Source organism: Botryllus schlosseri, chromosome 2 (assembly GCF_051294905.1).
Source record: "Botryllus schlosseri isolate E-star chromosome 2, Bs_hap1, whole genome shotgun sequence".
Classification (NCBI taxonomy): domain Eukaryota; kingdom Metazoa; phylum Chordata; class Ascidiacea; order Stolidobranchia; family Styelidae; genus Botryllus; species Botryllus schlosseri.
In genome coordinates, this window is record NC_137237.1 from 19,501,523 (window position 1) to 19,516,270 (window position 14,748).

Consider the following 14,748-nt stretch of genomic DNA (forward strand, 5'->3'; position numbering starts at 1 on the left):
CTGTAGTCTATACAGGTCATTAGAGCTCTACTCAAGGGAATTGAGACATTCTGTGAAAAGCGTCGCGTCGAAGGTTTCCGTCAGTCTCGCTTTGGGTCTTGTTGTTGTTGGTATCGTAGCCAATTCATGGGCCAGTCGTTACTTGGATTCGTAGTCAGTTGTCGGGCGAACATTGACGTAGCCGATCAAGAATAACAATGTTGGATATTCTCGCGTTGTAAGTTATTCTACTGTCGAAACTGCCTGGATATAATCGGTTGTATATTTGTGTGTTGGTTTTGCGACTATGGTGATCTTGTAGTTCGTTGTGTAATGACCTGAATACATCGTGTCTATATTTAGTTGAAAAAACATAACGGACGAGGTGGAAGTTCGGTAGTAATTCACGGAATGGGTGTAACGCAAGGTAGGGAGTGGTACGCTGGAATTCTGTCCGTCAGCTGATGTTTGTTGAATGAAGGTGTAAACGGCGTGGCATTGTTACGCAGTTTTCGACGGTATGACTCAACGGCATTTGGAATGTCGAGTTCGTACTCTCGTCATTCAGTGATTCAATTTTATGTGTTTAGAACGAGGCTAGCGTTTTGTTTTTGGCTACGGGCTAGCAAGTGGTAGATCAAAGTGGTTCGGCATACTTCATTCTTACCGATGACATCTCAATTTTTAGCTGTTTCTGATCTAAATGTCCTGTATTCTCCTTCGGGCTACTTTATAATGTGCGCAATCGCTTGCGATACGAATCACACGATATTCCTGATGTCATGCGAGGTTTGTCAAGTATGCGATGAGGCGTGTGAAGTTTTTGCATTCTCTCAGGGAATGTAGCGGCATATTGAGCTTTGAGTAGAGTTATAGATGTTATCTACATTCTAGTTTCGTATGTGCAATTGTGCAGAGATACAGTCGATGTATGGCAGAGCTGCAAAAGGGACTATTATTGAACGTGCCTTGTTCGTAAGTGTAACTTCAAACTATAATTGCTTATCGTTGTTATTGAATTTAGTGTCAATATTATTACTTGTAACTCTTGGCTGCGTAATTAGTGATATGCTATAGTAGAATGAAGCCAAGGAACTCAACAGAACGCCCATCATTCCAAGTTGGCAGAGACGGAAAGCATGCTAAAGACGCTGCTAGACATTCTTCACCAGTACTGGGGTCTCTACAAATCAGAAATAGGGACCGAACTCGTGGCAAGACAGAAGACAATGGTGATCCAGAGTCCGCAAAGCTGAATATTTTGAACAGGATCTCGAACAGCAGCGATGTCAGTGTGCCTTGCAGCAACCTGCACACGGACTCTGGTATATCCAGCTTCGACTCTCTTGCCAGTGGTGACAAGCGTTGCGCTTCTCCTGGCGAGCAAGATTTTGTATCCGAGCTGTTGAAATTAGCAGACACGAAGTTTGCCGACTTGAATGCCCGAGAATCGTGGGTAGACGAAGACTGTGTAGCTCAGGACATGAAGAGAGTTCCAGCTGAACAGACGAACGCTGTTTTATCAGTATTAGGTAACGCAACAGCGGACATGGCGACATCGACTACGTCCATTTTCATGACGGCGATGGATGTCGAGGTTCCAATGCCGTATAATCATGACAACACTTCCTACGAAGAAAGACAATCTCCGCCACTGCCTAAAAATTGCCATGGCCATGAAAAAAAGAACAGTAAATTGTCCTGCACATCCTGTGGTGATATTTACATCACTCCAAGATTGCTACCTTGTCTGCATACATTCTGTACAAACTGTTTGCAGTCGAGAGTACATCATAAAGAGGAAGTGACCGCCGTTAAGCCCGATTTTTCCCATTCGACTTATAACGAAAATGTGTTTTCGTGCGAAACACTGGAATGTCCAACTTGCTCTGCGACAGTCGAGTTATCTTTAGAAGGAGTGTACGGTCTCCCGATCAACCACGCCGTTCAACGATTGCTACTTTTGCATAATCTGAAATCGGGAAAAACCGGCCACCTTTCTTGCGACCTGTGTCCCGATAGCTCGAAAATGGAAGCGCGCTGCGTGCAGTGCAATGTAAATATGTGTCATTTCTGCTTTCAAGCCCACAGGCGACAAAGTATGACCGCTGCTCACTATGTAATCTCCTGTAGCGAACTAAACGAAGACGGTCCCAAGTTAGATTTCTCGGCAACCGTAAAAAAATCGATACCCATCATGTGCCAACGACACACCAGCGAGGAGCTTAAATTATACTGCATCGATTGTTCGCAACTCGTGTGCCGAGACTGCTGCTTGGGGTCGAAGCACAGAGACCACAAATGCGAATACATGACTCACGTCATCGACCGAAAAACCTCCGAAATATCCACCGAGCTTGATTCTTGTAAATCAAAGAGACAAGATTTAGAAAAAGCTGCCATGCTCTTGGAGCAATCGTCTAAGAGGGTTCAAGAGACGGCTCAAGAAGTGGCCGGGAAGGTGGAACGGCATTTTGCGAGTTACATAAACACCCTGCAGAGACATAAAGCGTCCTTATTAGCTGCTGTAGAAAGCAAAGCGAAAAGTAGAAACTCGACGATACAAATGCAGAAAAACGAAATTAAGAAGCTACTAAACGATATATCCGATTCCTGTGAATTCACGTCGGATTTGATGCAAGACGGAAGCAGTCACGAGATTTTGTCGATGAAGCCATATGTTCTGAAACGGTTGAGGAATTTATCGGAGAAACCCTTTCCCGAACCAGCGGAATATTCCGAAAACTTTATTGAATTCGTAGTCAACAAGAAAGTCAAAGCGTGGATCGACGGCGATATGGATTGCGCTTCGGGCAAAAGCAAGAGATCATCCCGACTTTTGCGTCCCGGATTAGAAGTCGACATTTGCGGCGACGTAGTTTGTCATGCAGTAGAAGCCAGCCAGTGTACCGCGTTCGGCGAAGGGATTCAATTTTCTCGAGTGCGATTGCCTGCCGAATTTATTGTCGTGGCGAAAAATTTCGAGGGCCAAAAACTTGGCCTTGGTGGGCACGATGTCACCGCCTCGATTACGATGGAGGGTGTGGATCCGAATTTATTTAAGAAACCAAAAATACAAATCACTGATCGCCAAGACGGGAGTTACAGAGTGTTATACATCGTTTACGCGACTGGATCATATTCTCTCGATGTACGAATTTTCGGTAGGCCCATCCAAGACAGCCCTTTCAGTATATCTGCGATGGACTCTAAAAACAATGTCCATTCGGGTATATTTCACTGTTGCGCTTACTGCTCTGGAGGTGGCGATCGAAATACCGTGTGTGCCTGCGGTGCTGGGACGCCCGGCGGTTTCAAAGGCTGTCGCCACGGTCACAGTGGCCATCCGGGCGGTCCTCATTGGTCCTGCTGCGGCAAAACGACGGAAGCCTCGTCGTGCGATCAAAATATGTGTCAGCCGGATAACAGAACTTTGATGCCGAATCATAATCTTGTGTCTTATCCTTATTCTCCTTCGCACCACAGCAATACTTTACCAGTAAGACGAAATCAGGCTAGGGAATGTGCCATTCCTCTGTCTGGCAATACTATGTACTCAAGGACCCATCGAGGGTTCAACGGCCCCGATCAGTATGCCAGAAAGCCGATTCCGATCAGCCCTCTCGCGAAACAAGTGAAAACTATCACGTTATGATCGTATGGCCGAACATCCTATACACTTCTGAATGTTATCAGTACCCTGGTGGGGAGCTACTATATTGTAAACATGTTCAGTCCGAGTTTACCTATTGCTGATTACCTCTTTCTTATTACGTTACTCTCGCAGTAAATCGTATTTGTAGAGGCGTTCAAGGAAGAATGCGGATTCGTTATTCTTCGACATGTTCGGGAGTTCGGCCCTACCACTACCATATCATGCGATGAGTCCATTTCGGTGCATACATTCGAATTCTGATCTATAAATTGACGTACCCGCGGTCATGTGGTTTGGTACGAAATGTGTTTTTTTTCCTCAATATTTTCAGTATTATTTGAATCTGTGTACAATCTGTTTTGTGTTCTCTGTACGTTGCACGCTGATAATGGTACAGTTGTTTTTCAATGTGACGGTGTCGAATGAGTTTGTAAAAAAATATATGTGACAACCTCGTGGATTTCGATCTTTGGACTAAATAGTGCCACTCACGTGGCGCGGGATTGCGTACTGCGGTCTGGAATCTCTGCAATGTTGCGACTTGTTTGCCAACATAGTGCGAGGACGCGACGTTTGTTGATCAATATTTGAGTATATGTCTCGTAATCTTGTACCTCTGCGCCGCGATATTTTTAAACAGGGCTTCGGAAGGTGGGATTGCCTTGTTAGCATATTGCAGTTGATGAAGTGTGGCTCTCTGTATAGAATGGTACGCTGGCATGGTAGTTGAACTCTCTGTGACACTGGTGCCCACTGTCCTTACTCGTCAAGTGCCGAATGTGAGGCGTTATGATGTCGTAGATAGCCAAACCTGGTAACTATGTGCGCTGCTAGATAGTACACAAAAAGTGCGACGTCATGCACGGCGTCTTGAATTGAGTTATCTGATATTCTGCTTCTGTAAATAGTTTTGCTTGCTGTGGCAGTGTTGCTTGTAATCGAGTGGGAGATTTGGAAATATCTGCGAGTCGGATTGGTATATTTGGAAATTCAGATTGAAAGCATCTGCACAAAATTGTATTTTGAGCAGGGCCGTAACAGCACTTCGTCAGCCCCCCCAAAACGTTGGTCTTGGGCCCCCCATAGGATGATAAACCTAACTTCTGGGGGGCGAAACAGCCCATCAGGCTATACGCTCTTTATCGAAACTTGTCATCTACCTTTGAGGGGGCGTTCATTGAGTCACCTTTTCCGGCCTAAACGCGCGAACCGCAAGAAATTTTTATAATTCATGACTGAATCAGTCAATGTGATCGAGAATTGCATATATATTGCTATTAATATTTACCCTCTCTCTGCTCACGCAATCTGATTTACCGATAGAGCTGAGTGAGGTGTGTTTGAAAAGGTAGGAACCTTCAATAATAATTAAACATCTCCGGGTGTATACCCGTTGGCAACAACGGAACAGCGCTTCGTCAGGCCCCACAAGAAACTTGAGTCATGGGCTTCCATAAGGTGATAAACCGTCCCCCATCACGTTGTTCGCTTTTGCCGTTTCGTGAGCCAGCGCGAGGCGCGAATATTTTCGATAATTCATGATGAATCGGTCAGTAAGATCGGGAATTGCATATATATTGGTATGAATTTCCTGTCCTCTCTACTCAGATTTACCGGTATAGCTGAGTGAGGTGTCTTCGAAACTGTAGACCCCGTTAATAATAATCTAACATATTCCGGCGAGCGGGCCCGTTGGTATGACTTCGTTCTATGATGGTATTTCGTGACCTCCTGTCTGCTATATCAAAAAATAAAGAATCGCCTAAACGTACCAAACTAAAAGTACACACGATTTCAAATTGGTATATCTTTACTGTCATATAATTTTTTCCTGCGGGGTGGTATTTATTGTCTTGTGATGAGGTTCAGATTGCCAGACAGGAATATTCGGCGCCAGTCATTTAGGCGCCTATGGAAAATTAAACGTATATATATTTTGTATATATAACGAAGTTTTCGGTCAGCATAAGGGCAGTCCCTTTCGGCCAAGGTTTTCTCGCTGCCGATCGTTCTGGCGCACTTCTTGGAGTCGCATATTACATGGCCTAAAACTTTATTCGTCTTGGTGCGACATGGCGCGGTAATGGCCAACGCCGATATTCCCATTTCTATAAATGTTGTGTATTTTTGGTTGGGGGAAGAGTACCCAATAATAAAGATATTCGGCAACTCTAGATCGCGCGCGGCGCGAAAATGTTTTTGAAAATGTTGCACAAATTTTCAAAAAATACTCCATAATTTATGCTAATTCACGAAATAATTTGGGGCCCGCTTCGAGCTCGGCCCCCCCCCCTTATGGGGGGTTTGGGGTGCGGCAGTTACGGGCCTGATTTTGAGGATGTTCATCATCGTGAAACCCACTCTGTGGAAGGGCGGACAAGAGAGTCGACGACAGTCACGATTATTTCGTCCCTTCGATTAGGACGCGAATCCAGTGAAGGCCTATCTCAATTATGGAAAACGGGAAAATGAAATACACCAAATCAAAAAAAAACACAAATTATTAAATGTACACGGAATGGATACGTATTGATCTAGAATAGTTGAGCAAAAAAGTTACCAAATGGGGAGAAGGTATACAGGGTGAACGCGGGCGCTACCAATTACTTCCAATCAGTTATTTCGTTAACAAGGTACGAGCCAAACTGTAGAGTAAAAGTACGTCTCTCAGTCTCAACAATTGAAGATACGTTCTATTAAAACATTCGTATCCGTTCCACGCAACCTTTGTCATAATCGAATCCATCACAATTTCGACCCCTATGATCCTACAATCCTCCGTATCCAATCCATGTCTAGTCTATTGCCCGTAGTAGCTCAGTTGTTCTGATTTCGTGACGTTCGAGGACGAAATATATTACTGGAGCCTGCGATTGTACTTATATGCACATTGCACAATGCACAACCACGAGACTTGGAAACATTTGAATATGATATTGACCTGTTGTATTATGGTTTTATGCCATGCAGACATTGCAGACACTCGACCATACATAGGGTTGTATAGTATTTATGTGCAACTCATGGTACGCGAATAACGCGATGCTCATAATCATTGACAATCATCAACCGTGACCGTATCTTATTCAGGCAACCGATTGTCTGTTGCACCCTGTTATTATGGTGTTCCATTATATTGCTAGGGATATTGTAGTAATATGGCTGGTAAGTCTATGTACATGTAGGCCTACTGTACATGTACAATTGTACATTGTAGAATGGTTATTTCGAGCATATCCTATTCGTCCTTGTCATATAATTAGGTAATTACCAATCCCAATAGCATTATCTTCCAATTCTTGGTTTTCTACCAGTCTTTAAAGGAGACCGTCGTGAAATTCATTTATCCAAAGAAAAAATAACTTCGTAGAACGCTAAAGACAAATTTTAATCGGACAGAATGTTCAATTGTTCATACGATTACACCCGGCAGGCCAGCACCACCACCGGGATGATAATAGAAACATTCAAATTTCAAAAGAGGGATGTTTGCATTATAATTATCAAGTTAATTGGCACCCAGGCCATCAATTCTACTAACGTGATAACTCAGTAAGGGTAAAGAAGGAAGACGCTGACCAATGTTTACTGTTTATTCTCAATTTCCCACGCTACTGTACGGAGTTATCATAGTTATCTCTGCTCACGTATGTTCCGCGCATTGTTCAATAGGGCTCTTCAAAAATGACTTTTTTTCTCAAATCGTACTGGCTACTTGATAAAATTGTTAGGTTACCTAATTTAGGCCTACACACAAAATTTGGTACAATTCCAGCCAGTAACCGCTTTGCTACAGGAGAAGAAAGTTTCTATTTATTATATAAAAATAAATAATCAAAATTTTGAAATTTTTCTGTTTACCCCATGAAAGTGTTAGGCTGTCTATAGAAACGATGCTGACCAAATTTGGTTCAATTCCAACCAGAGGAAGCGGGGTTATTGCCGTCGAAAAATTTGGATTTGAATAAAATAGTATTTACGGTGACCGATTCTTTGCTTATTTATTATAGTTGTGCTCACCGTAAATACTATTTCATTCAAATCCAAATTTATCGACGGCAATAACTCCGCTTCCGCTGGTTGGAATTGAACCAAATTTGGTGAGCATTATTTCTATAGACAGCCTAGCACTTTCACGTGGTGAACAGAAAATTTTCAAATTTTTTAATATTTATTTTTATATAATAAATAGAAACTTTCTTCTCCTGTAGCAAAGCGGTTACTGGCTGGAATTGAAGCAAATTTTGTATGTAGGCTTAAATTAGGTAACCTAACAATTTTACCAAGTAGCCAGTACGATTTGAGAAAAAAAGTCATTTTTGAAGAGCCCTATTGTTCAACTCAGTTACCCATTGACTCCTTTTTGAACATCTGCTATCTGACACGTGCTGCATTGAGACCATCATGTAGGCTATATGCGAATGCGAATGCCCGAGTAGTAACAGAGATCTGGTACCTGGCTTTATCGCCTGAACTCATTAAAATTCCACCCTGTGCATTCGGTTGAATCAATTAGCTGGCGATATGCCCGCAGCCCACATACAAATACCGCATCTCGCGGCATTCGTGTAGTTCAGTGGTTCTTAACCTTGCCCCCAGCGCCCCCCAGGGGGCGCTGGCGATCTTGAAGGGGGGCGGAAACGCTTAGGGGGCGATATGGGGGGCGCTGGGCTCAGGGGGGCGGTATGGGGGGCGCTGGAGAAAAATGGCTTCGCAGTAGATGATGTGGTGATAGGACATATCCTTAATGAGTATTCAGAGCAAATTAACACCGAAAACTTCGTTACATATAGCCTTCAAAATACATATAGGTTTAATTGTCCATGGGCGCCTAAATGACTGACACCGAATGTTCCTGTCTTGGCAATCTGAACCCCAGAAGACGAATTCCATCTGGCAGGGAAAAATTATATGTCAGTGAAGAAATACCAATCTGAAATCGTGTGCGTCTTTTAGTCTAGTACGATTGGGCGACAGGGATATTCCTGTTAGGCGATATCCCCGTTGAGCGATTCTATATTTTTTGATATTGCAGACAGGGGGTCACGAAATAACATCATGCAACGAAGTCACACCAACGGGTTCGCCCGCCCGAATATATTAAATTATTAGTAACGGGCCCTACAGTTTCCAAGAAACCCCACAATGTTCGCTTTAAGTTTTGATGAGTCTGCGCACACTCAACAACTCACTGCGCTGACCCTTGGACAACAGTGCGTAACGACTAAAAAAAAGGTAATAACTCCGGATTTGTTGTGCGCAACGTAGATTTTCTGTGTGCACAGACCGTGTCAGCACTGCGCACGTGCGCAGCTTAGAGGGAACATTGCACCTCACTCAGCTCTACCGGATAAAAATTGATCTCAATTTACATGCAATTCCCGATGATATTGACCAATTCAATCATTAATTAGTGAAATTTTTAGCACTTCGCGCGAATAGGCGAGAATAGCTGCCTCAGTAAATGGACACCCAATGTAGATAATTAATAGGCTATCAGCAAATAGCGGACAGCCTAATGGGGGTCTGGGAGTGAAGTCCCCCGGAAGTTTGGTTTATCACCCGATGGGGGCCCAGGACCAACGTTTTTTGTTTGGGGGGGGGGGGCCTGACGAAGTGCTGTTACGGCCCTGGTAACGAATAATTGTACCTGCGGGCACGCCCGAATATGTTTAATTATTAATTACGTGCCCTTTATTTTTCTATACAACAGCTCACTCAGTGCTACTGGTAAATCTGATTACGTGGGCTGAGAGGTAAAAAGTTTATAGCGACTTATATATGTAATTACCACCTATTCATTCATGCATTATGGAAAATTTTGGTACCTAGGGCGACCAGGCCACACAAACTTTGCTGACCATCAAAATCACGATATGCGGTTCATGCGAAGACCGCAGAAGTTCGGTTTATCACGCTATGGGTGCGCAAGGCAATCGTTTTTAGGGGGGTTAACGAAGTGCTGTTACGGCCCTCCCTCTTACTCATTGTCTTTATTACATTCCTTACAATATGAAGTTGGGAGGGGGGCGCTGGAGCACGATAATTTTTGAAAGGGGGCGCTGGAAGAAAAAAGGTTAAGAACCACTGGTGTAGTTCAATAATTGCATCATATAAAATAGTAAAGTTTTAGCATACAAAGAGAATGAAGTGATGAGTGATTTCCTGTGTTCCCAGGCCAAATCAGCATCCCAGATTGTGTAAACTGTAAGTTGTACTGATAATTGAAGTAGTTACGTACTTTCCTGACTCATTAACCCGAAGGTTCAACGTTCAAAATAGTATACGTCACGGCACCCCGCCTACAGTGGATTCAGTATCTACGTAGCACCATCCATCTTAGTTCACTGACCCCTAAATAGGTCAAGCCGTTATTTATTTATACGGGGATAATGAGAACAGATTGACTAATTTCTGAGAAGCTGAGTGGATAATTTATCGCTACATTGTCCAGAAGAGAATAACTATGAGATGGATGGATATTTAAGTTGTAGTTGAGTACTGACTATAGGGCTTTTTACGAAGCACTCTTTTGGTAATTGAAACCAAGTAAACTCCATAAGTAGCCTACGTTCGGTAACAAAAACTCCTTTTCCGGTTCAATAGGTTGATTTTAAACCACTCTTACGCATGTAGAAGGTGGGATCTGCACGAATTCAAGTACAATATAAATGTAACCATTTCACTGCTGTTGACCTGACTTGACTAACAAAACAAAGGAACAATTGATGTTACACTAATTCTTGACGCAATGACCTAGCCAGTGTTGGGATCAAGTCACTACCTTCGAGTCACGAGTCATTTCGAGTCATTGCACATTTGACTCGAGTCAAGTCAAGTCACTCGATTTTTGGAGGTGACTCGAGTCAAGTCGAGTCAAGTCAAGTCAAGTCACGAGTCAAGTCACAATTCAAGTCAAGTTGCCTTTTCGAAGTATGAGGCATGATTACGTCATTGCATTTTGCTAGCTGTCTGAAATACATATTAAGTGGTCATTGATTCTCAACCGCTAAACGAATATAGAGTTGAATATACACGCAGGAAGGCGCTGTATCACTCACATGTATGTAGAACTGATAAACTGCGTAAGTAATTACATAGCTTCAGTTGATAGTTACCAGCCAAAATAGAGAATAGAGAATTGATTGAGAACGAATTGATAAGACGCAATACATTACCCATGATACAATTCGAGCCTGCACAAATAGTTGGGGACTATATAAACATATTCGAATTCAATTTCAATAAAACAAGAGGTTTGCTTAAGGTGAGAATAGAAAAATACATTTTGCCATTCAATTACTTGTACTACTAGTTTACGACAACGTAAGCCATAAGCTTCGATTCCTTCGTTTGCGGTCAATTTATTTGTGAGAGAACAATTGAGGCTCAGTAAAACGCACGATCATTGAATGTGGTCGCAGTCTCATGGGTTACACCAGCGTTTTGCGAAAATCCAAAGATATTACAGATACAGATTTTTATCGGCACCGATTACTTGATGACTTGAAATTGACTCGTGAATTTAGCTCCGAGTCACGAGTCAATCCACATTTCTGATACGCCGAGTCAAGTCAAGTCAAGTCATTTTAGCAAAGTGACTCGAGTCAAGTCAAGTCATACGAAAAAGGTGACTCGAGTCTGACTCGAGTCAAGTCATGACTCGAGTCATCCCAACACTGTGACCTACTTGCTGTAAGCCAGGGGTACCAAACTCAAAACAGGTCACGGGCCACTTTTCAAATGTCGTAGAGGCCGCGGGCCGCAAGAATGCAATATCGATACAAAATAGGCCAAGGGTAGTCCAAATCCAAACATATTAACCTTTTTTCCTGATTCCAGGATACTGCACGCAAATTTGGCTCGGCGATGTGAAAGCACAGGATTTGAAAATTTTGAATTCATTAAAAAGAATAAAACTACTGTCAACCCCATGAAATTGTTAAGTTGTCTAAAGGAACGATGCTGAACAAAGATGGCATCCCAGAATTATTAATTAAAAACTTGAATAACTTCGCTTATACGGATTAGAATTGCGTCAAATTTGTTTTATATCGTTTTTGTAGACTCAACAATTTCATGAGGTTGACAGAAAAATTTGAAACAAAAAAAAATTTAAAAAAAAAATAAATTCGAAACTCCTGTGCGTTCACATCTACCAGCTGGAATCGAGCCAAATTTGGTGTGCAGGATTATTTTACGCAATCTGACAATTTAATCATCAGTGAATCCCCGGAATCCAGAAAAAAAGTTATATTTTAGCAACCACTCGAAAGGCCACACTTTTTGCAACCACGTTTCAAATATCTGCGTCAGTACAATGGTGTAATAAAATATGCTCAAGTTCAACAAGAAATACCATCATCATCAATCTCGTCTTAGTTAGAATGCGAGCTGTGCACGATACCTGACAACGATTTTCAGCGACTAAGGAATCGATAGTGCGGCTAGCAAGACATCCTATATACCACCTAAAATACTATCTTCTCGTAGGCTTGATCTTGCGGGGAAGTCAAGCCGTTTACTCGGCGTCTCGGCCTTGGCGCTATCTGGGCCAACGACAAGGCAATATGCCCATTACGGGTGTTCAAAAATGACTTTTTTTCTCAAATTGTACTGGCTACTTGATAAAATTGTTCGGTTACCTAATTGAAGCCTGCACACCAAATTTGGTTCCATTCCAATCAGTAGCCGCATTGCTGCAGGAGAAGAAAGTTTTTTATTTATTATGTAAAAATAAATAAGTTAAAAAATTTCTGTTCAGCACAAGAAATTGTTGAAACGATGCTCACCAAATTTGGTTTGGTTCCAACCAGTGGAAGCGGAGTTATCGCCGTCGAAAAATTTGGATTTTAATAAAATAGTATTTATGGAGGCCAATTCTTTAATTATTTATTACAGATGTGCCCACCGTAAATACTATTTGAGAAACAGCCGCCTGATAGCCACACTGAATGACGACGAGAAGGAAGAGAATCAAATATAATAATATTATAATCAATATGCGTCAGATTTTATTTTCATCACTCACATTATACTGTGCGATACACAAGACACAATGCGATGTAATGAACAGATAGGAGGATGCCAAAACGACCAGCTGCGGTCTCTACATCAACCTCGGCCTAGTGCCCGATCTCACAGTTTTCCGATGTTAATCTTCATGCGACGGCCCATTTTATACGCTCTTTATTGCTATTTTCATTCGTTTTCATTTTGACTAGGTTCTTCATCGGGCCTTTTTTTCTGGTTAAGAGGAGCCCATATAAGCCCGCAATCTGCTGCGAATCGAAGCCTCGCCCACGAAGGCCCCGTTCCACCAAATCAGTCACAATTCGACTACTGAGTTGACTATGTAGGAGTTGGGTGTAATTTACTTCCAGGGAACCCCTGAGACTGACTCACGGAGCCACTGGTGTTCCATGGAACACCGGTTGCGAACCACTGGATTAAAGGTGTCCGCGTTGTTGGCGACATACACAGGAATTGCGACGGACTCACACGGGCGTAGCCAGAAAAAAATATTTGGGAGGGGCGAAAAATTCGATGACGTAAATGACCCCCCCCCCCTTAAAAAAGAGTAGAAAATTTGTAAAAAAAAACGATGATCTTAGGCTCTTATTGGATGCTAAACACAACATCTGGGGCGATCGTTTAACGTACATATATTCCAGCACGCACAGACATAAAGGGATGTGATAATTGATTGTTGAAAAATCAGACGTGAACACTTTCGCGCAAAGCGCGAAAATCTTTCATGGTTAATGAAATCGGTTTATTATATTATTACCTTCATATTGAAAATACGTTTTCATTATCAGATTTACCGGTAGGGCTGATAGAAGTGGTGTCATCGAACATTCAGGGGGCACCTAATTATACATCTTGAGCTATATGTTCTTACCACACGGCAGACTATTTATGAATTTATAGAGGGAGGGCGACGGTCGGGGTAGTTGTTATTTATTGCTGTTACTTCATGAATTGCGGAGAAAGCTGTCACCATTTAAAAGATCGCTCACACGCACGGTCGTAGCGCCACGTATCTAGAAAAACAATTGGGTAGAAGCAAATTATTTAGAAGTTTAGAAGAGCTTCCCCGACATCGCAGAACCGTACATTCTTCCATGGCCAATTTCATCGAGACCCTTTTACACATACGATTCTTAGACGCACACACACCCTACGGAAGCTTCCAGTTGCCAGCTAACGTTGTATTTGGGCGATCGTTTCACGGAATAGCCCGAATCGCTGACATTAGGTGATGAACAATCAGTGTGGATTTCGGACCTAGTAGTCGCGCGGAGCGTTAATTTTTGTATTTTTGAATAAATGGAAGAATTTGATCAATAATAAATATTGGTGCTTGTATATAAGCAAATGCTGGCCATTCTTATTAATTACTTCGTTGAAGCGCGGTTATTTAGCAACCTTTGGTAAAGATTGACGCTACTTTAAAGATTGGAATCGCTGATACATACTAGACCAAATTAAAAGAAAAACTCTTTTTATCAGACTCGTTCGATTTCAAATTAGCACTTTTTAACGGGAGGGGGCAATATTTTTCTGTACCAGTTGCATTTTTATCGGAGTAGTCTGATTGCAGGGACAGGATCATTAGGCACCAGCCATTTAAGCACCCGAAAATCTGTATCGCAGGCTTCGGAATACACGCGTCGGTTTTATGGCCGTCAATCCTTTTGGAAGCGCACTTTGTGGAGTCGGGTGTAGCCTACTCTATATGTCTTCGCGTGTCCCGGAACGGAAATTGCCGGAACTAACAGTCCTCAATCCCCTTACTGAATTGACACCCCCCAACTCAACAGCCTCGGGTTACTCTATAGATAGTGTATCTACTGGTACTATTGTATTCTCATAATTGAGAATGCAGCTTAAGTCAACTATGGGTATTTGCGAGAGAATATATTTTCAGGATACCTATACTAAAATCAAGAAATGTATGGACATGGACACTAAATCGCGCTGGGCGCGAAGAAAAATTTTAGGTTGCATACATCTGACCTACAATACTGTAATATTTATTGATTTTACGAAAAATTTCCAAAAATGTGGGGGGAGCGATTGCCCCTTTCGTCCCAGGGTTATCCCTGTTT

General features: G+C 42.4%; 2 protein-coding genes across 4 annotated transcripts in view; both read left to right on the top strand.

Annotated features, from left to right (window-relative positions):
- Nucleotides 1-16: 16 nt before the first annotated feature.
- LOC145434038 (E3 ubiquitin-protein ligase TRIM45-like) lies at nucleotides 17-4,094 on the top strand. The gene has a single exon (XM_080311316.1). It carries the CDS (start codon nucleotides 1,061-1,063, stop codon nucleotides 3,632-3,634), a length of 2,574 nt encoding a protein of 857 aa, XP_080167442.1. The 5' UTR covers nucleotides 17-1,060; the 3' UTR covers nucleotides 3,635-4,094.
- Nucleotides 4,095-6,577: 2,483 nt separating this feature from the next.
- The window catches only part of LOC145434039 (angiotensin-converting enzyme-like), a 78,346-nt gene continuing 70,175 nt past the window's right edge, over nucleotides 6,578-14,748 (top strand). For all 3 annotated transcript variants that reach the window (XM_080311317.1, XM_080311318.1, XM_080311319.1), the window contains exon 1: nucleotides 6,578-6,588. The gene's annotated coding sequence lies outside the window, so the exon portion shown is untranslated. The remainder of the gene's footprint in view (nucleotides 6,589-14,748) is intronic.

Excerpts from the sequence above, each read along its gene's own strand:
- LOC145434038 (XM_080311316.1), top strand. The coding sequence starts at position 1,061 with ATGAAGCCAAGGAACTCAACAGAACGCCCATCATTCCAAGTTGGCAGA.